We start from the raw sequence: 21,927 nt of genomic DNA, 5'->3' as shown, positions 1-21,927 counted from the left end.
TTTAATTCTCCCACCAGTCAAAGATAAACTTTTCAAATTTCGTTCGCTTTAGTGCTTGCCATTCTGCATCAACATTCAGTAGTGCCACAAAGAAGCTACCACTGACTGCTTGGTTGCAGTAACTGAAACAGAGCTCCGGTAATGGTAACGATATTTGCGGAGAACTCTGATTCCGAGAGCAACCATTACGAAGTTTCACCGGATTCAATTTGCTTTTACGAGAGTGACAGTAAATTGTGCAGAAGGGATAGGTATCTCTTTCAACTTTGATGAAATCTGAAATTGATTTTATTTGTTTTTTTTTTATAATTTAATTTATTGCAAAACAAAAACAATAAATTCGACCTTCTCGAACAAACCCAGTGCCATCACTGCTTATCAGCAAATTGATTAATCGAAATGATAATGCTCGTTTCGTTTGCTTACATTTTTGAAGCTTTTCAACTGTTCGTCAGTTGGCGTTTTGCTTCTGAAGTTTGTGGTCGTCTATTGAAAAGCGCGTTTTTAATTTATATTTCATCATGGTTGTCGGTTAGTTTAAAAAAATAGTTTTCTCATTTGAATAGATGTTTCTAACATAAAATACCCCCGATTATTCAGATATAGATCTGCCGGATCCGACGGTCCTCATCAAACTGCACGGAATGTTTATGGTCATTGCGTGGATTCTGTGCTGGTCATTGGGCAGTTCCGTTGCAAGGTATTTCAGTCCATTGATGAATGGTGAACCAATTTATGTGAATAGAAAAAAAACGTGTGAAGCAAATGTCACGGCAGGTAATGCCTGCAGTGCGGTAGTAAACCAAAGATAAACAAACTGATAAAGTAAATAAAAGTGTGGTGTCGGTTTGATTGAAACGTGGGTGTGTAACGGATTATCCGACGTGTGGAAAAAAGTTCTTGGGTTTTGAACTTGTGATATAATATTTGTTTTGGCAATGGGTAGGGAAATGATAACATGTGTTGTGTTTTTTTTCTATGTCTCATAGGTATTTTAAGAAAACGTGGGTGACAGAGCGGTACTTTGGAGGAGAAGCATGGTTTCTGGTAAGTGTTTTGAGCAGTTTTACAAGTTTCATTTGAATCTCAGTGTCAAAAGGCAAATAAATGTGTTTGTATAAAAGTCTACTTGTTAAATCACTGCAAGAAAATTGTGCAAATCCCAATCCGGCAATAGGCCTTAAACACCTAACTGGAGGCATACCAATACTAAAAACATAAGTAGGAAAACACCAGCAATTTCAAATTAATTACTCCGACAGTACCACCGGCTGTACATGTTCTTCACCTGGTTGCTGACCTGCTGCGGTTTCATACTGATCTTCATCGATATGGACGGCTTCTACGAGCATACCCACGCAATAGTCGGCATCATCACCTTCGTCCTGTGCTTTCTGCAGCCCATCTTCGGGGCCATCAATCCGCACCACAAAGCGAAGAAGTTGTTCCGCCTGTGGCACGTCCTATCCGGCAATGTGACGTACGTGCTGGCCAGTAAGTAGTAACGGCTTCGATATCCTGCAACGTCAAACCTGATGCCGATTGCATTTCAGTCACCAACATGTTTCTGGCCGTGGGGCTGGAATCGGCCAAGCTGAAGACCTCCCTGTACGGTTGGCTGGGTGGGGCCGTGGCATTCAACGTACTGATTCATGCCACATTTTTGGTAAGAAATCCATGGGCGAATATGCTAATGTTCCGGTGAATTAAGATTCAATTTTGTCCCGCCCCAAACAGCTTCTGGAGCACCTGTCGAAGAAAAGAGGAGCCTCGTTGGACCCAACCAAGGATGCATCGGTATGTGTCCCGAGGGTCGAATAATTTCCATTTTTGTTACGGATTGTGATTGATTTTGTGTATTTTTTTTTTTTTTGCTATTTTTTCTCATCCCAAAAGTTCTCCAGATGGCGCAAGGTGACACTGTCGGTGCAGCTGATAGGGCTGTTTGCCTTTACGGTGGTCATTGCGGTACAAATTTGGCTCGCCTGAGGGCAGCCTTTTGACGTCAAACGATGGAGCGGTTCGAATCTGGCGTAGACGGATATATGGTTTCACCTTCGTTAAGTGGTTGTGATAAGAAGAAGATGTACGTGTGAATGTGTATTTGTGAAGTAAATAACTGTGATTATCATTAGATTGTAAATATGGTTGGACTTGATGGTCGAAAGCAACATTGTAACAATAAAGGCATCGAATATCTTATCAGAGCGGTTATAATGATGTGATTTGGTTTTATTTATACTGGCAAAAGTTTCATTTGTAGAACAGTCGAGTGACCAGTGCATATCGAGGGAAGGCATCTTATTGGAATTTTTTTTTCACTTTTGACTGCCTATAACAATTGCCTTTTTTAAAATGATTCCATTTGTAAAATTGTACCATTATTACCAAAGGAAGAAGACTTGGGTAAACGTTTGTTTATTTTTTTTGCAGATCGTTCAGGGGAAATTTGGCAGGTTTAAGCACTCGTTCTTAACTTCATCTAATTTGCTGATTATTTATATATTTTATTTTGTAAAATTGTTGATAGAAACTTGAGCTACTTATCACGCGATTTCGGTTGAAAACGCTTTCTATGAGCTGTAATTGAACGTCAAAGTGCTGATATGCCAACGAAAGAGGCACGATGGAGTCAGATGCTATTCCTCTAAATTCAAATTCTTTGAAAAAATAACCCCACGGGCCAGATGAAAACATAATTTAACAATCGATAACTGTCAAAATGAACATTTGAGAACTTTTACAAATCAATTTAATCACGTTAAAATGGTCAGTCGAGAAAAGGGGTTGGGCAAATGAGGTTTAGATACACTTTATTACTGAAATTGAAAATCCTTTTTCATACATTCGTTTGATAATTTGGTAGAAATTGCCCGAATCATAAAAAAACTAACGTTTAGGTGGCCGAAATCAAATGATGAAATCGATGGCTGTTAATAACATGTTTGTGCAATAAAATTCAAATTTGAGCGATTCATAAGCTGGAATTCGAAGCCAACTTATTTAAGGACTTTTGTCAGCTATAACAAAAATGATTTGCTACTATATGTCCGGATCTCGAATCATGAGATAATCTGACTCTCAAGTTGGTTTGAAATATCTTAAACTTAAAAACATTAACTTTTTAAATAAAAACACCGAAAAAAAATAGTGATGAACCGTGTAATCAATTAAAATAGAATCAAATATTGACCAGCATTCCAAAACAGCGCAAACCAAGCAATTTAAATCTGTTGATCGACTTTTTGTGGATTTATTAAAACAACATAACTGTTGTGACACAAAATACAAAAGCAGATTGAGTTTCCACTCCATCCCACTCGATTATTTGTTCAATTAGCCACGCTTGCAGCAGCAGTGCCTTTTTTCACGAGTGATTTGCCCAACACTAGTCATCATCAGCATCATTACGGTACACAATCCCGGAGCAGTCCAAAGAGTATCACCGTGTTTGCGCTACGATTATGAACGAAGGCGTGCACGCGTGAGTGATGCACAAACACATGGCCCAGTCAGCTCAATAGTTGTTAATGGGACGTGTGAAGTGTCAATTGTGACCATAACTCAAACCGCGCGATGGTTTTCCGCCGAGTAGTGGCGTGGAAAATGCTCCCGTCATCATGATTTCATCTCGTAGTTGATTTTCGGAATAACCAATTATGATGTCAAATGGATGGATAGTGGTGAATGATGTGATATTATGTGAACGCATATTGTACACAAAATGTAGCAAAAATAATTAACAGAATATTACACTTATTAAATCAATTTTAAATTTTAGTCTTGCCTAAACAGAACCTTGATTCAAAACTTTCGCGTAGTAAATCTAAGAAATTGCATTTTTGTAAAGAATATAAAAACTCCCACTTCAAAATACACGTACATGCCAGACTGTAAACACTTTTAATTGTAACTCGATACTCCGACAACCAAATTCAACCAACCTTCGGGACAATGCACGGAATGGTCAGTCAAACAAAACGTGTTTGCTATTGTTTACATTAAGTGCTCTTTTTTTGTTTATTCAAGATCAAACACTCTGACGCATTTTTCTCGGAATGTAAAAAAGCAAATTGCGACAAGATAGCAGGACAGCGTCGAGGTGCCAATTGTGACAAAGCAGCATAACTGAGAACGAATTTACCTTTTCAGGTTTGACTGTGGCTGAGAAGCCACATATTAATTTATACACATTTCAGCCCGATCCATCTGGCATATGCTTCCGAAGCCAACAAACCTATCATCCACTCACCAGTCCATTCTATTAAAGCGAACCTTTCCAAGCATGATTTGGAATTGCGGAATTTGGCTCTCGTATCGTCCATGTATCGTGTGCTTCATTGAAAAGGAGCAGCCGCTGCAGCTAGTTCTGTCGGTATCATTGAACCAGCCGCAGACTGTCGGGTCCAGACTCATTGAAAGGGCTTAATTAAGATTATCTTCCTTGGGGCTCTAAAAACATACCATTATCATGTGTGCCGAGAACTTCATCTGCATGCAAAGTTTGGAGAGCGTCCCTGTGGGGATGTCTGCTCTGGTGGGATTTCTGGAAAAGCAGCATTTTTTTTTGTAATTAATAGTCTGAAATTCAATCAGAGGATTTCATGACTAAAATAAAAGTTCCTTAATTTTATAATTAGTTCGTTCATCCCGGGGATTCCCGAGCAAAATTCCAGGGAATTTTTAAATATTGAAAAATAATTTCGGTCTAGAAATTCAGATTTGTTGTGAATATGAATGAACAGTTCAATACCTAGTAATCAATAAAAAAAATATAGCTTTGAAAATTTTATAGAGTATATATCAACATTATTTTGTCTTGTAAGGGAAAATTGTTAAAGTTGTCGTTTACATAAAAAATTTCTATTCAATTAGGCTGGTACAAATTTACTTTTAATAATCATATTAAATTATATTTCATTAAACACACGCATTTGTGGCAAATCAGGACAATGTATCGAATTGAGACAGCTGTTTAAACCAATTCTTTGCACAATGCTATGATTTTAATGATTCCAGTGAAATCAGGAGCAGAACTAACATTTTTTAGAATTTAAATGTGATGCATTTTAAATCCAAAAAAATAAAAATAAATATCATAAAACCCAATTAATGACCAAATTTTTTTTTACAATTTGGCTCAATTCTAAGGGCAGATTCAGATTCAGCGCGCAAAATTACATGGAAAAACATAAAGTATGAAAAATTTGTTTGGGTGATCCCATACACTAATCCCTTGAAAATTAGACATTTTCACATGAAGATATCTCGAAATTAACCCTCAACTGCCAAAATTTTTTTTTTCGAAAATATTTATTTTTCCCGTGTTCAGGAGCTCGTTTTTAGCAACTTTTGTTCTACGAAAAACTTTACTTCTCTTGTTTTATGTTTTTCTTGTTTTATTTTTAAGTATTTTAATTTGCTTTTATCTTGTTTAGTTTATGTTTGTTTTTGGTAGTATTTGGCCTATTCTACCATCTAATATAATTACATTTTGCCTATCTAATTTTTCACGTTTTTACAGTCATTTTTTCAATTTTTTGCATGTTTTTCACATTTTCTACTATAGAATGGCACCATCATCATTTAAATTGCGCATTTGTGGCAAATCAGGACAATGTATCGAATTGAGACAGCTGTTTAAACCAATTCTTTGCACAATGCTATGATTTTAATGATTCCAGTGAAATCAGGAGCAGAACTAACATTTTTTAGAATTTAAATGTGATGCATTTTAAATCCAAAAAAATAAAAAATAAATATCATAAAACCCAATTAATGACCAAATTTTTTTTTACAATTTGGCTCAATTCTAAGGGCAGATTCAGATTCAGCGCGCAAAATTACATGGAAAAACATAAAGTATGAAAAATTTGTTTGGGTGATCCCATACACTAATCCCTTGAAAATTAGACATTTTCACATGAAGATATCTCGAAATTAACCCTCAACTGCCAAAATTTTTTTTTTCGAAAATATTTATTTTTCCCGTGTTCAGGAGCTCGTTTTTAGCATTTAGCATCGTTTATTTTTAAGTATTTTAATTTGCTTTTATCTTGTTTAGTTTATGTTTGTTTTTGGTAGTATTTGGCCTATTCTACCATCTAATATTACATTTTGCCTATCTAATTTTTCACGTTTTTACAGTCATTTTTTCAATTTTTTGCATGTTTTTCACATTTTCTACTATAGAATGGCACCATCATCATTTAAATTGCGAAAAAATGCGTAGAGGCATAGTCTGGGACACTACAAAAATTACTGCAAACTTCTTTTTACTGAAAGTATAGGAAATGTTAGTAAAAAACACAGCCAAAGTTGAACCCTAAAAAAATGACATTTTTAAAAACACTGGCTAAGTCACATAAAACAAGTTAAACTCCCGACCCTGAAATTTTCTAAAATTTTAAGAGTTCTTCTTTCCAATGCTTTTTAAAGATCAAAAATCGGTTGGAAAATGGATTTTTGGCGATTTTTTAGATTGAAGCCCGTCTAGAGGCGGGGTTAGGTTGTAGAGGGTTAAAGAAAAAAATCAATGGGATTTTTAACGTTCTCTTCTCTTCTATCAAATGCAACCTGGCGCTTAAAATTTGGCCTGCGCCTTTTGAAGATAGTTGAGTTTTGAATTTGCAGCTTTTTTACCTTAAAATGGCTGTAACTTTTGACCCTTAAGTCCAAATTGACCCTGTATTGCTATGTTCAAAAAACTGATTTTTGAAGGTTTGCTCAGATGCTTTCTCTAAATTTGGTCGTAGAAGACATAGATTGCGAGATAAAATTTTGGTGTCTTCATCAATGTTGCATGAATTAGCGAGCCCAACAACTTTTTAGAAGACGAAAAAAATCCCAAAAATAATCCTGAAAAGTAAGATTTTAAAAATCCCCTAATGAACCACTCTAATTTTTAACCAAACCAAAAGTTGCTCTTTTTCATTTGCAACAACTCTTCTGAAGACAACTTGGCTCCAAAACATCACCATATTTCGGAAAATCTTTTTTTTTCTTACACAGCAAAAAATCCGATGGTGAAATCGCATGCAAAAGCATGCACATCACCTTCGTCAAAATAAACACTTAATATTACACAATGCATGTACAATTTTTGTAAACACAAAAAAAAAGTTGCAACCGACGGGATTCAAACCCAGCACCATCAGTAAGGTCTGGCGCCTTAGCCCGCTCGGCTATCAGACCGATGAAAAATGGAAAGGATAAATGCATATGTGAGCTTGACATTTCGGTCAAGTAGGTTTCCCATACTGATGGGCTACATATTTCAGGGTGTAATATTACACAGAATTTCATTAGAAAATGCAAAATTTATTTTACACCCAAGCCTTTTACACGCAGCTGGATTACTACTTTATTTGCTGTGTAATTTTGCGTTCTGGACCACTGTGCAATGATTAGATTATAGCCAATTTTATGCTTTTAAGCTTGTAAAACATAAAATAATAATATAAATATAATAAAAACATAGACTTTTCTACTGTTTCAAAAATTTCCTCGGATTTAAAAAATATTTTCCCGTTGCCCGGAAATTTCAAAACCCGGGAAAATTGCACGCCATATTTATAATCGAGCAATTATTTACAAACCAAGCAAAATAGAGAATAAAATGTTTAATCGAAGCCGTGAAAAAATATATATAAAGCAGAGTATTGCTTCGATTAAAAATTTTGCACCATGAAAGTGGGACGTTTCCCGACATTTTGTAGTTGTATCAAAATATTTCGTTGGGGTCTTTTGCACCTTTTGTTAAGGATTTTTAATTAATTTAAAAATTAATAGAAACATTAACACTTTTGTCGAGTCTCAAAATAACATATATAAAAGTTTTCAAATCCAAATTTCCCAGGTTTCAACAAAACTTTTCTGAGTATAAATGGTCATAAAGATAGATCAAAATACAGTCCGAATTTTTTTTATCAATAATAGTGTTAAACAAAGAGCCAACAAACAGATTAAGAAAAAATCCAGTTGTCCGATAACAAACAATATTTCAGGCAACAAGTTGCTAAAAGAAAACTTCATCGTTCGCCGAGTGCTGAAAAGGTCATGTTTTGCACCTTAATGTAAAATTTTCTATTCTAGGTCGTGTGAGGCCCTCAAAACCTTTAAAAAAAATAAACAATAGGGGTAATTCTCCGCCAACTCACACAGCAGTTGCCCCGACCCCTCTTCGATTTGCGTGAAACTTTGTCCTAAGGAGTAACTTTTGTCCCTGATCACGAATCCGAGGTCCGTTTTTTGATATGTCGTGACGAGGGGGCGGTACGACACCTTGAATTTTCCAACAGGCGAAAAAAGAAGTGTTTTTCAAAAATTTGCAGCCTGAAACAGTGATGAGATAGAAATTTGATGTCAAATGGACTTTTATGTGAAATTTGACGCACGATTTTATAGCGTACTCAGAATTCCGAAAAAACGTATTTTTTATCAAATAAAAAACAAACAAAAAGTAAAAAAAAACTCTGTCATTTTCCGCTATTCAACTGTATTTTTTTTTAAACATGTCATTTCAAGGGAAATTTAATGTACTTCTAGAATCTACTTAAACCCAGAAGGGTATTTTTTTTTTTCATTTAGAACAAAACTTTTCATTTTAAAATTCCGTGTTTTTTTCTAAATATGCAGGGTTATTCTAAGAGTGTAACTATGTTCTACACAGTTGTAGAGAAGACAATTAGAAAAAAAAATGTAAACATAAACATTTTTTGATTTCTAATTGAGACAATTTGTCATAAATTCACCGACATCATTAGTCACTCAACAAGTGCAACGGTTTTTAAACACACAGAACATACTTTTCAATCAACCCTCTTCTTCCAGCAAGAACAAACAAACAGAAGCAACTGACATTACCATTTCCCGATTGATTTGATGCAACCCAGATTTGTAATCCCGACTAAACACACAGACATTCACAGATGTTTGGGTGCAACGACACTTGGTCTATCTCTAGCAGCATTATCAGACTCCAACTGAATACCTTCGGTAAGCCGACATCATACGGTTGATTCTGGCTTCAGCATCATTCGTATACATTTCCACATCTTATGGGGGGGGGGCTTCTCCATAGACTCTTATTGCCCTATGGGATGCTCCGGTGCACAACGAATCCCGGTAGGATTGCTTCACCCAACGAGCCATGAATACTACCGTCCGTACCTACCTCAGCCACCATTTTGGAAAATTATTCGTTCCAGCAAGATGCCCATCTCGTCCATCAGAACCGAAAGGTAAGTCCTCATTATTCTGGAATGGCAGCACGACGACGCATTCCAACGGTGTCGCCGGGTTGGCTTTATTGGCAGAGCCATCTGCGCAGTTCTTGGCTTCAACGTCATCAGCAAGCGAGATAGGATTTCAAGCAGAAGCTGAACGTTCTGCCGTCGACAAACCGGAAGAATTAATGAACCATACTCTCATTGCGTCTTTTATTGCCCAAACTGAAAATGGGAATGGGAAATTACGGCTGGCATGAGGGGGTTTGGGGAAACAGAAACCATACGCCAAACGGTAAGGCTTACAGGATGAGCCGCATCTCCGAGTGCTTTCTATTTTACCTGAAGTATTCTACCGAAACGTAAAATTGCTGGCGTTGATTCAACGAAGATGATGCACTAAAATCCTACCGTATGTGTATAGAATGTCACGTTTTCATGCTTTATCAGAGCTGTCTAAAAATCATACCCATATGAAAACAAAGTGAAAAAATGTTTGATCCGAATTATTCACTTTGGATTCACTGTTTTTCAATACATTGGCCATGTTTAAGGTAAAGATTAAGTTGCCTCAATTAAACTAACAAATAATTTGAACATGTCGTTTGAAATAAAATAATTTATACAATAGTTTCAAAAGTTTTTAAAAAGTTAAAAAAAATCCCAAACTCCTCAAACGACACAAAGTTTACCTTTCCTGTGAATCAATCGACAGGTACTTCCGCAGGCGTTGACAGAAACAAAAAGAACCCTTCCTGAAAGGCCACAAAAGCTCCGTAGCTTCCGGAAACATGAAAGGAGCAATGGGGGAAAAAATCACCCCTCTCCCCTCTTTTCCATCGCACGTGACTGGCCGCCGCTAGGAAAGGTACTTCAGCATCACCCCCCTGAGAAAAACGGATCCGGTGAGTCTCCTTCATCACGGGAAGGATGAATTTTAATGCATTCAGGGATTTTCAACCACATCAGCGGCAACACTAGCAGCAGTATGGCGTATGACTTTCCCATCAGAGGAGGAAATAGCTTATGCTTGAGAAAATGAGGTTGACAACCCTCATTTTCCAGCCAACCTGGTGGCGGTCGGTGGCGCTTGATATTTTCTCCTGACGAGCCAAGTAAACATTTAATTTATAAAGTTTCGTTCCACCCTCGTTCAATTTTGTTTCACTGAAGAAAAAGAGCCGACAAAAGACTTGATGGTAGTGGCTCTTCATTATCACGCCGCTGGAAAGTGCACAGTAGAGCTATTAAGAAGAAAATAGTTTTAAAAAAACACAACGTTCTTGAATTGATTTTTCATTGATTTGAATCCTAGAATCTTATGTTCACATCCCGAAGACTGAGAGATTTATGATTAATCATATCGACGTCGTCGTGCTATCTTGTCGCACCCGCCATTTTGACGTTCCGAGAAAAACGCGTTTTAATGTTTGACCATGAATATTCAAAAACGAGAGCACGCAATGTAAACAATAACAAACACGTTTTGTTTGGCTCACCATTCTGTGCATTGTCCCAAAGTTTGGTTGAAGTTGGTTGCTGGAGTCCTGAGTTATAATTACAAATGTTTACGGTAGTCTAGCTTGTACGTACGACAAACGCATCCTGACTTTCCTGGCCTGAAATCCCTTTGGCCTTTTGTCGCACTTACATCAATTTTCATGGAGTGACAAGATAGCACGACAAGATTGAAACTACTTTCATATGTAAAGTGACAAAAATGCACGGAGTTTTTTCGGTTTTTGTTGAATATCTAAGGATTGAAATCGAATTTTGGGGATCTGTGAAGGTCAAAAGGTGAGGCATTGTGAGCTGCACAAAATGGCGTTCTTAACTCAATTTGGCCCAAAATGCACGTACGACAAGTTAGCACGATGGCGACGATATCCAAGTTTTATGTTAAAGTAAGTCAAAGATTGTGGGCTAACATTTACTTATGAAACAATTTGCTTATTAGATTCCATCAGTAGCGTTTAGAATAGATTATAAGATAAGATTGTTCAACTATGTATTTACAGAAAAAAAAACATATTTTATTGAAGTGAAACAACTTTTACTTAATTAGGAAAAAAAACATGATTTTTTTCGGAGAACAATTAAAAATCATATTTTTTTTTAAAAACTTCTGTTAAAAAAAACACACTGCTAATAAATTGAAAGATGAATCAGTAACGAAAGAACAATCATCAATTTTGTTGTTAATTATTGATTTAATGTTGAAGGAATCCTTTGCTGCGGATTGAATACCTGTCCAAACTTGAAATCGGATCATGGAACTAATTTTCCAACCAAACTGTCTTCAAAAGCCATTTTGTGGTTCACCGCCGGTGAAAACCACAGACACCACCCACACTTGCCAGTTTGTCACACACCACTAAGCACCATGCGGCGTCGAGCCACACCATCAGCAAGAAGAAGAAGAAGAAGAAAGGAATGAAACCAGAAGAAATATGCAGTCATCCTGGCGGTGGGATAATTAACGATCCTGCACGCAAAAGTAGCGTGCATTCGCGACGACTAACTCTCCGGGAGGGGGGAGGCTCTGTGTGGGTGGCGAGTGGGAGCTGCATACACGGGCCCGGATGCTTGCAGTCGCGTCGCGTGCGGGCAGCCACAATCTGGCCTTTGCCGACGCCACACGTTGCTGCCGTACGGGTAGTTTGCATTCAGGCGCATTTGTGGTCGTGCTTGGCGCGTGCAAGGAATGGGAACTTTGTGAAACCTTTTGTTTAACTAAGCATATATTTTCAAAGATTCACAAAATTTGATACAAAAACAAAATCAAAAAATCAAGTTGAGGATAAAGATCCTTCATATTAGATTGAAGTTTGGACTTGGATATCTTTAGCCCTCGCCGAAAAATCACTTTGGATAATCCAATCTTCAGTTGATTGAATAGCGAAAAGTATTAGTTTTTTTGTGTACACTCGACCCCCGGCTGTTGGTCACTTTTTCATTTGACACTTCTGGAGTTTTTTTTGAAAAGGACCAATAAACCAAATTTCCAGTTTTTGCTTTTTGGGTGTTTTTCAATACCCCTGACTCAAGGCGGTTTCAAAAACACCCAAAAAGCAAAATCTGGAAATTTGGTTTATTGGTCCTTTTCAAAAAAAAACTCCAGACTTTTTAGTTGGTTTGACAACGTCAAACTAAAAAGTGACGAACTGTCACTTTTTACACGGCACTCACGCACACTATCACAACAAACGTTTGGTAGTGTAGGTGAACTCCGTGTAAAAGGGGTGTCAAACTAAAAAGTGACCCCGTTCGTTTGACAACAGTTACGTCTTTTCGTCCCTTTTAAACGCGTGTAATGAAAGGCCGTAAGAGCAATGTCGTACCAACCCTTTCAAACGTTGCTCCAGAAGTAGCTGAACTTGAATCTGATGTTACTAACAGATATTACTAATGCATAGGGCAATTATTTTTCACAAAGAAAAAAAAAACTTTAATTAGTGGCATGCCAAATATTTTGATTTCAGGATAATTTTTTGGTATCATAAACGAAAGTTGATTTCCAAAACGAAGCACATCTTAAACGTCATATTCATCAAAAGTAGAATCAGTTAAAAAAGTGCAATTGAATTTAGTTAGGCTTTCTTAAATTTTAGCAGTATTTTGTAACAGTGTTTTAAAAAATGTCAATCAAAACTTCAGTGTTTTACATTCACATTGCACAACTTTAAATTTGATTTCAACAAGTATTGCATTTTGAACCAATAAACATTATTTATAATATTTTTTTTGTATTATTTTCCTCACACTAAATAAAAATTGTTAATCGATTTTTAAATAAATTTCACAAAAGTTTAGAAAAAGCACAAATTTTCTAACGTTTTCTTTTATTGTATTGTTGAATAATGTTTTGGTCTAAAACATGATTTTGCTTGATAATCACACTTTAGACCAGTTTTGAACACGCTATGTTTTTTACAGGAGCATGCTAGTAACATATTTTCTTAGGAAAGTTTTAAATATTTTCCCAATTTCAACGCTATTGTGTTGGTTTGAAAAATTTAGTGAAAAATAAAAATGATGAAAATCATAATGTGAAAAGGAAAGTTTTTGCTTACAAATTCCCATCCAAAATTGAGAAGTTGTCTTCTCTTTTAAGGAAAATAATATCTACTTTTTCATTTGAAAAAAGATCGAAAAACTACATAACATCAATAAAAAAAACCTATCATCAAAAACATTTTCTATAGGCAGAAAAAAGTGTGCGAGAAATCATGAATTTGTGAATAATTGGATTCATGATTTCGTGAATGCATAGAAATTCATGAATTTATGATTTTTATTCAATGCTAAAATATTTTACGAATGTCCATAAATTTTCGTTCATGAAATCTTGAATATCAATATTCATTTTTTCATGACTGATTTTCATGAAGTGTTTAGAATCATGAATTCATGAAAAATATTGATGATTTTGCTATTTTTTATACATGCAGGAATTTTAAGTCGTAAAATTCGTGAATTCGTGAACCATGCTTTTCAAGTTTTATGAAAATTTTCATGTTTTCATTCAAATCAAAAATCAAATTATTCGCTCTACAGCATTGGCCTTGGCGTTCTCGATTGCGAGATTCCTATTCGAAACTAAGTGTCCGAAGGCTTGATTGTTGAGGCTATTGCAAACCTCTTTTTATACCTTAGCTTCCATCTATCCCGGGATTCGAACTGACGACCTTTGGATTGTTAGTCCAACTGCCTACCAGAGACTCCACTGCGACAGGACCCAGGGAGACGACTCTTACACCTAGACTGAGCTAACGACCTAACCTTTTTAGGTTAGTCCGGGGGCCAACATTTACTTCCCTGTCCGACGGAAGGCGTGATCAGACAAATCTCGTCTCAAAATTTGCCACCGGGACCTTCCGGGATCGAACCCAGGCCGACTGGGTGAGAGGCAATCACGCTTACCCCTACACCACGTTCCCGGCTGTTTCCATTAAGAGGCAGTATTTGTAGATTCTGCTCGGTGTGTATTTTATTGTAATTTGTTGATTTATTGGGTATGATAACTTGTTAGTTAACACTTTTGATCAGGTCAAGGAAGACACTTTCGGAAATAAGAAAATTACTAAGGATCCAAATTTGTTCTAAAGGTCGTATCGAAGTGCTCCGATTTGGATGAAACTTGTTTGTTTGTCTATACATGAGATGAACTTATGCCAAATATGAGCCCTCTACGACAAAGGGAAGTTGGGTAAAACTGCCATTGAAGTTTATAGTCCAAAAAACATGAAAAATCTTAAAATTGCTCGCATTTCCGTAAAACGTCATCAATTCTATTTCTCTGAGATGCATTCGGAAGGTCTTTTGAAGCCCTTCAAAATTTGGTTTGACTATTTCTCATAGCTTTTGCAAGTTACTGCTAAAAATTGTATTTTTTTCGAAACCCTATATAACATTTTGCAACACTCTCCAACACCCATACTCCTATGGGTCAAAAGTTAGGTTATTTCATGGACTACAAGCCTACGGAATTAACGTTTTGGCCATTCGCAGTTTTTCTTATAATTTTACGGTTTTTCTAAAACAAATACTTACAACGGTAACTTTTGCCCTGTAGGCCAACAAAACGGCACTTTTTGGTCTCAATTTTTGCACATTCGGAATCCTCAGAAAATTTCACGTTAGTTTAAGGTGTTGGAGTTATGAATTTGATATATTAAAAAAATAATTAAAGCATTTTTGAGAAAAAAAAGTTATATCTAGTTTACCCTGTGATCAATGCTGTATCTAGTAGGTGAATACCTGTTTTACCCCTAATCCTACTAAATGTTAAAAAATAATTTAATTAATTCTAAATGGCATTTTTTACATTTTTTGTCCTGGTAGAATTAGAATTGCATCAATTTCTAAGTAAACTGGGCTGCACAATCATCATAAATACAAGACGAAATCCAGTCTTCAACCCGCTAAGATCACCATCTCCATGCAAATGCAAATGCAAAATTGCTTTTCTGAAACATTATCCAACAGTTATTTGAAATTCCTCATAAGCATTTATAATAAATGAGTGAAATGACCTAAAACCTGTAAAGACAGTATTAAAATAATTTCAGTTCCTGCGCAAAACCAAAGCAAGATGAAGCTGTTTCCTCAAGGCATACATTTTACAGTGTATTCCCCAGTTGAGGGCGGGGAAAACTTTTGCATTGCACCGTGCGGAACAATTTCAAACAATGACTGCCATCCGGGAACGCACTCGCATACAAAGATATGTGTGCATGGGTATATATTTCCCTTAAATGGCCACGGTAGGACGCGATGCCTTCACTCTGCCCCAACAGCAGAAAAGCCACCAAGCAAAATATCTAGAGGGCAAAGTCCCGGTGTGGTGTACCGGAAAAGCGGAAAAGTTGCAAATAAAGATAAATATGGTGCGGTCGAGGGAAGTCTTTCGCACGGAGGAAATTAACCTGTTTATGCCACTGGCCCCGCCATGCGACGGTGTAACTGATGGAAATGGCCTGATGTTTGGAAAACACACAGTTGAGGTGCCGCTACTTTGAGCGTTGAACCGTTGGTGTAAACGTGATGGACACCCGAAGCTGCGGGAGAGCAGCTGTGGGTTTCCTGGCGACGGAAAATGATTTTATTTCCGGTTCAATCTCTCGGTGATTGGCAGCGGTTCAATTTTTAGGAAATATGCCACAAACAGCGAGATTGAAATATTGATCGATTTTAGTTCAGGTTTTTGTTGTGGAAGTTGCTGGATTGAATATTAAAGCGAGGGATTTGTGATAGATCAATCACGCAACAAATGACTCTTTGTTCTAATCGATGGATGGCAACATTTATTTTACTGTCTTTTAGTCCTTAACTTACATGTATTTTTACTTTTTTTCTATGTTTTGAAATGGTTTCTATTCAAATGCGACAAATTATGTGTTCTCCTCACTTCACTTCAGTAAATACAAATTACAAATAACCTGATTGAGTTTCGATGATAGATAAAGTATTTAAAAATGTATAAATTCATTCAAAAACATCTATATCAAAATTAGCCAACAATACTTCATCTTGCCCGTGGGCAAAATCAATGCAATAAATACTGTTTCCGAGGAAATTTTACATATTTTTCTACGGGAGTATAACGATTCTGTGGATGAAACACCTTCGACTGGTTTTGGCTCGTGCCCTAAACTGCTTCTGGTCTGGCGCAACTTCCGTGTTAACTGTACAACCGGGACAAATTAATCAACTCATTGTTGGTTTTTCTCTTACTTTGCTAGCTCTGCTGCACGTGGGATAGGGGAGTTACTACATTCGATACAATACAATCTGAACTATACACGCTTATCTACATGATAATTCCGGATAAGAATTAGTGATTTATGTTACACATTATGCGGTTCTTGGGACATACTACGGCCGCAGTGCCGTCCACTTTCATACCTTAAGATGGGTACCCACAATTATATCTTCTAGCATGGACGAGAGATTGCAATTTCGGGTAAACAAAACAAACTGTAAAGCTGGACCACTGGCCAACACGTTCTGGCTGCTCATTCTTCGCGCGTTCTTTGCCAAACATTTGGACGACTGTTTAGTTCATGATCTGCTTCCGGATGCTTTCGTAGGTGTCCTCAATCGGGGCTAGCACGGTGATGACCACCAGGGCCACCACGAACGCCAAGATGATGATGATGTAGAAGAACAGCATCACCTTGCGGAAACCGGAGAACTAAAACGAAGCGATTTCCGTCATTTAAATTCAAGAAAATTCCACCCATCAAAAAAATACTCACGGCAGCGTCCTGCTTGCGGTCGCCCGAACTCATCGAGTTCCGAGATGGAGTCATATCTGCCATCGGGAAGGACGTCACGCGCTGACTGTTGCGTCGTTCGCTGACGCAGCCACCGATCTGGATCCAGGAGAAAATCTAATTAGGGCGGTTGGAAGTGTCTGTTCGCAGATTACAGCGGGAACCCCCCCGAGTTAGTACAGGAAAAGAGGAAGGAGTGTCACCCGGCGGTTAGGTGCAAACTTTGTTCAGGTGCCCACGGTCCAGTTGAGGGGTGCGTCGCATATATATTTACAAAACGACGAGACTTAGAGCTCCAGTAGGTTAATCAAGACAACTTTACAATTCATAAACGCTTATTAGTTCGGAGAAGGCACACGTAAGAAAAATATGTTGAACATTCTAAACTCAAAACTGAAAAAGGGGTTGAAACACTAATTTGATTGATAATGTGGGTACAAAGATCAAGTAACTGCACATTAGGGTGGAATCTGTTTATATGGAAAAATTTAAAATGATTAAAATCCTATCAGCAACACATTTTTTGGGTCCCTTATAGGGTTCCAAACAACCTCCCAAAGTTGGGAGCGATTGGTTAAGCCCACGATTGGCGCAAAGCGAATAAAATTTGTATGGAAATTACTATGGAGAAACTTGCATTTTCTCATTTTTGAAAATACAAAATTCATGTTTTAATATTTTGTGAAACTAACACCATAGAAGTATAGCCCTGAATGTCCTGAACAACTCTTCCGAAGACAGTATGGTGCTAAAGTGCGTCACAAAAAAGATACAGAGTTTTCAAAATTAGTGTGTTGAAATAATCAGTAAAACTCGCATTTTCTGCCAACATTGCCGAAGTAACCATGAAATACTAAATAAACACGATTGATCTTAGATTTGAAGAGCCTTACGTAAAAACGTTATGAAGAAATGTTCAGAAGACATTATTTAGTTAAATTTTACCCAAATTCCTCAAATATATTATAGTTCAAGAAAGTTTCCACTTGACTTGGCAGTGTTGGCAAAAGGTATGATTTTTACCGAGTATTCCGAAATGACTCTCTTGAACGCTCTGTAACTTTTGTTATAAGCAAGCTAGCACCATACTGTCTTCGAGAAAGTTGTTAAGGACATCGAGGGCTATACTTCTACGGTGTTAGTTTCATAAAATAATAAAACATGAATTTTTTAATTTCAAAAATGTGAAAATGCAAGTTTCCCCATAGTAATTTCCATAAAAATTTCTTTCGCTTTGTGCCAATCGTGGGCTTAACCAATCGCTCCCAAATTTTGGGAGGTTTTTTGGGACCCTAAAAGGAACCCAAAAAATGTGTTGCTGAAGAAACCAATTTTCGATTCCACCCTACTGCATATACTCATTCACACACCCCAAAATCACACGCAATTTATTTTTCTCAAAAAAGAGATTATGGAGAACTAGGGCGGTTCGTCGCTGGTGCATACAACCCAGAAATTTCATGCAATATGTAAGAGAAGCGAATCGCCCTTATTCACCATAAACACCGTAAAAAATCGAACTGCGCGTTATTCTGAAGACTACAACTAACAAACTCACAATTTTTGACAGTTAAACAGTTCGTCTGCTATGTTTGTTTGCTTGTATTTGTTTGCAAGAGCGACAGCCTGCATACATTTTGCAAGCAATTTTAGCAAACTTTCAAACACGAAAAAGTGGGAGTTTGTTTGTCATAGTGTAATACCTTCTTAAGACTAGGATTTCCAACCGAACCACGATTATTTTACATCAGTGAATTACCATCTCAAATTGATGTTTAACCTTCGGGAAATCCAATTTTTTTTTATCTTTTAACCCGTAAAGACCCGGGACGTTTTGTGTTTAGTAAAATCGATGTAGCTCAGCCAATTTTCAACCGATTTGAGTGCTTCAAGTTGCAAAATCAAGGGGATTAGTTGCGCCATCTTTTAAGAGATGACCCATCCCCCCTGACCCCTCCCCCCTTTAAGGGGAGGCAAAACTAGCTGTCTCTGAGTCCAAAATCGAGGATAATCTGTTGTAAAAAATTGGGAAACCCATAAATTTCAACCAATTTTGCTCTTTTAACACTTCTGAGTCACACAGATCAACTTCCGGTCACGTAGAACCAATACCGGATGTTCCGGATACCGGTTCTGGAAGTTCTCGGAGCTAGGCAGAACTTGGTCATAAATCAGATTGAAACATCATTGTAATCCTCAATATTTACAGCAAATATGATAACAAAATTACCATTGTTGCCAAAAAACCTAATCTGCTCACAGTATGGCCACCCCGGATGTTCCGGATACCGGTTCCCGTGGGGCCATTTTTCAAAACCACTCAAAATGGTCAAGCGACACTTCAAACATCTTGAAATTAGCCAGATATTTGTATTATATTTCTTGTCAAGTACCCTCGACAAGATCCTGTCAAAGTATGGCCACTCCGGATGTTCCGGATACCGGTTCCCGTGGGACCATTTTTCAAAATCATTCAAAATGGTCAAGCGACACTTCAAACATCGTGGAATCAGAAATATATTTACTCTACAACTAATTTCTAGTGTCCTCGACAAGATCCTGTCAAAATATTGTCACTCCGGATGTTCCGGATACCGGTTCCCATGGGGCCACTTTTCAGAACCACTCGTAATAGTCAAGCGAAACTTCGAAAATCATGAAATTAGCCAGATATTAGCATTATAACCCTTGTAAAGTACTCTCGACAAGATCCTGTAAAAGTATTGCCACCCCGGATGTTCCGGATACCGGTTCCCATGGGGCCATTGTTCAAAACCACTCAAAATGATCAAGCGACACTTCAAACATCTTGAAATTAGCCAGATATTTGTATTATAACTTTTGTCAAGTACCCTCGACAAGATCCTGTCAAAGTATGGTCACCCCGGATGTTCCGGATACCGGTTCCCGTGGGGCCATTGTTCAAAACCACTCAAAATGGTCAAGCAACACTTCAAACATTGAGAAATCATAAAAATATTCACTCTACAACTCATTTATAGTATCCTCGACAAGATCCTGTCCAAATATGGTCTCCCCCGATGTTCCGGAAACCGGTTCCGATGAGACCACTTATCAGAACCACTTCAAACATCATGGAATTAGCCAGATTTTAGCATTATAACTCTTGTTAAGTGCCCGCGACAAGATCCTGTCAAAGTATGGCCACTCCGAATGTTCCGGATATTGGTTTCCATGGAACACTTTTCAGAAACCAGTATGTCCCGGATACCGTTTCCCATGGGGCCATTTATCATAAATGAGTGGTTCATGGTCATGCGATACTTCAATCATCTTGAAATTAGTCAAATATTTGCTTTATAACTCTTGACAAATACTTTCACAAGATCCTGTCAAAGTATGACTACCCGGTCGGTTCCGTATACCGGTTCCTATGGGGACACTTTACAAAACTACTAATAATTGTCAAGCAACTTATCATACATCGTGAAATGATCCAGATAACCAGATACCGGTTCCCATGGAACCACTTTTCAATACCACTCGAAATAGTTAAGTGACATTTCAAACATCTTGAAATAAGCCAGATATTTGCTTTCTAACAATTGTCAAGTACCCTCGACAAGATCCTGTCAATGTATGGCCACTTCGGATATTCCGGATACAGGTTCCTGGGGGCCATTTTCAGAATCACAAAATGGTCATACGGCACTGTAACACATCAAGACTGGAGTCAAAGTATGGCAACTGTTGTTCCGGTTCCACATATTTAGAATTCCGTTCACGAACACATTTGACTGAAGTTGTTGTCTGGCAAATTCCAAGATATTTGAAATGCCGCCCGGCCATTTTGAGCGGTATAAGAAAATATCTGTCTAAATCTATGTTGTTTGAAGTGACACTTGGTCATTTTGAGTGGTTCAGGAAAGTGGTCCCATAGGAACCGGTTTCCGAAACATACGGGGTGGCCATATTTTGGAATGATCTTGTCGAGGGTACCTGGCAAGAGTTGTAAAGTAAATAAAAAATATCAAATTGTCAATTATATCTGGAGCATTTCACGATGTTTGATTAGTTGCTTGACAATTATGAGTGGTTTTGTAAAGTGTCCCCATAGGAACCGGTATACGGAACCTTCCGTGTAGCCATGCTTTGACAGGATCTTGTGAAAGTATTTGACAAGAGTTATAAAGTAAATATTTGACTAATTTCAAAATGTTTGAAGCATGAACATGAGCCACTCATTTATGATAAATGGCCCCATGGGAAATGGTATCCGGGACATACCGGTTTCTGAAAAGCGGTCCCATGGAAACCAATATCCGGAACATTTGGAGTGGCCATATTTTGATTGGATTTTTTTTAGGGTTCTTGGCATAAGTTGTAAAGTGAATAAAAAAACAAATCAAATTGTTCGCTCTACCGAATTGCCTAAGCGTTTTCTATTGCGAGATTCCTACTCGAAACTAGGTATCCGAAGGCTTGAATGGTGAGGCAATCCAAACCTATTTTTACACCTAAGCTCCCATCTAAACGGGATTTGAACTGACGACTTTTGAAATTGTGAGTCCAACTGCCGACCAGCGACTCTACCAAGCCAGGTTATTCTCCCAGGGAGACGACTGCTACACCTGAACTAAACTAACGACCTAACTTCTAGGTTAGGTTAGAAATTAGTTGTAGAGTAAATATCTTTCTGATTCCACGATGTTTGAAGTGTCACTTGACCATTTTGAATAATTTTGAAAAATGGCCCCACGGGAACCGGTATCCGGAACATCCGGGGCGGCCATACTTTGACAGGATATTGTCGAGGGTACTTGACAAGAGTTATCTGGCTAATTTCAAGATGTTTGAAGTGTCGCTTGACTTTTCGAGTGGTTCTGAAAAGTGGCCCCATGGGAACCGGTATCCGGAACATCCGGGGTGACCATACTTTGACAGGATCTTGTCGAGGACAC

General features: G+C 37.6%; 2 protein-coding genes across 4 annotated transcripts in view; one reads left to right on the top strand and one right to left on the bottom strand.

Moving 5' to 3' along the window:
- The first annotated feature begins 466 nt into the window (after positions 1 to 466).
- LOC6037047 (putative ferric-chelate reductase 1 homolog) lies at positions 467 to 2,220 on the top strand. Its single transcript, XM_038263029.1, has 7 exons — positions 467 to 531; positions 601 to 700; positions 990 to 1,047; positions 1,263 to 1,494; positions 1,554 to 1,666; positions 1,738 to 1,797; positions 1,897 to 2,220. Exons 1-7 carry the CDS (start codon positions 522 to 524, stop codon positions 1,987 to 1,989), a joined length of 666 nt encoding a protein of 221 aa, XP_038118957.1. The 5' UTR covers positions 467 to 521; the 3' UTR covers positions 1,990 to 2,220.
- A 13,790-nt stretch (positions 2,221 to 16,010) lies between these two features.
- The window catches only part of LOC6037046 (putative ferric-chelate reductase 1 homolog), a 65,440-nt gene continuing 59,523 nt past the window's right edge, over positions 16,011 to 21,927 (bottom strand). For 2 of the 3 annotated variants that reach the window (XM_038262336.1, XM_038262337.1), the window contains exons 8-9: positions 16,988 to 17,122; positions 16,011 to 16,923 (exon numbers count right to left, since the gene is read on the bottom strand). In XM_038262336.1, the coding sequence (XP_038118264.1) occupies positions 16,786 to 16,923; positions 16,988 to 17,122 (273 nt within the window). In that variant the 3' untranslated portion in view covers positions 16,011 to 16,785. The remainder of the gene's footprint in view (positions 16,924 to 16,987; positions 17,123 to 21,927) is intronic. The other variant, XM_038262338.1, reaches the window with a different exon arrangement.

Source organism: Culex quinquefasciatus, chromosome 3 (assembly GCF_015732765.1).
Source record: "Culex quinquefasciatus strain JHB chromosome 3, VPISU_Cqui_1.0_pri_paternal, whole genome shotgun sequence".
NCBI classification, from domain to species: Eukaryota; Metazoa; Arthropoda; class Insecta; order Diptera; family Culicidae; genus Culex; species Culex quinquefasciatus.
The sequence above is the reverse complement of the archived record's forward strand: the minus strand, read 5'-3'. Positions and strand labels throughout refer to the sequence as shown.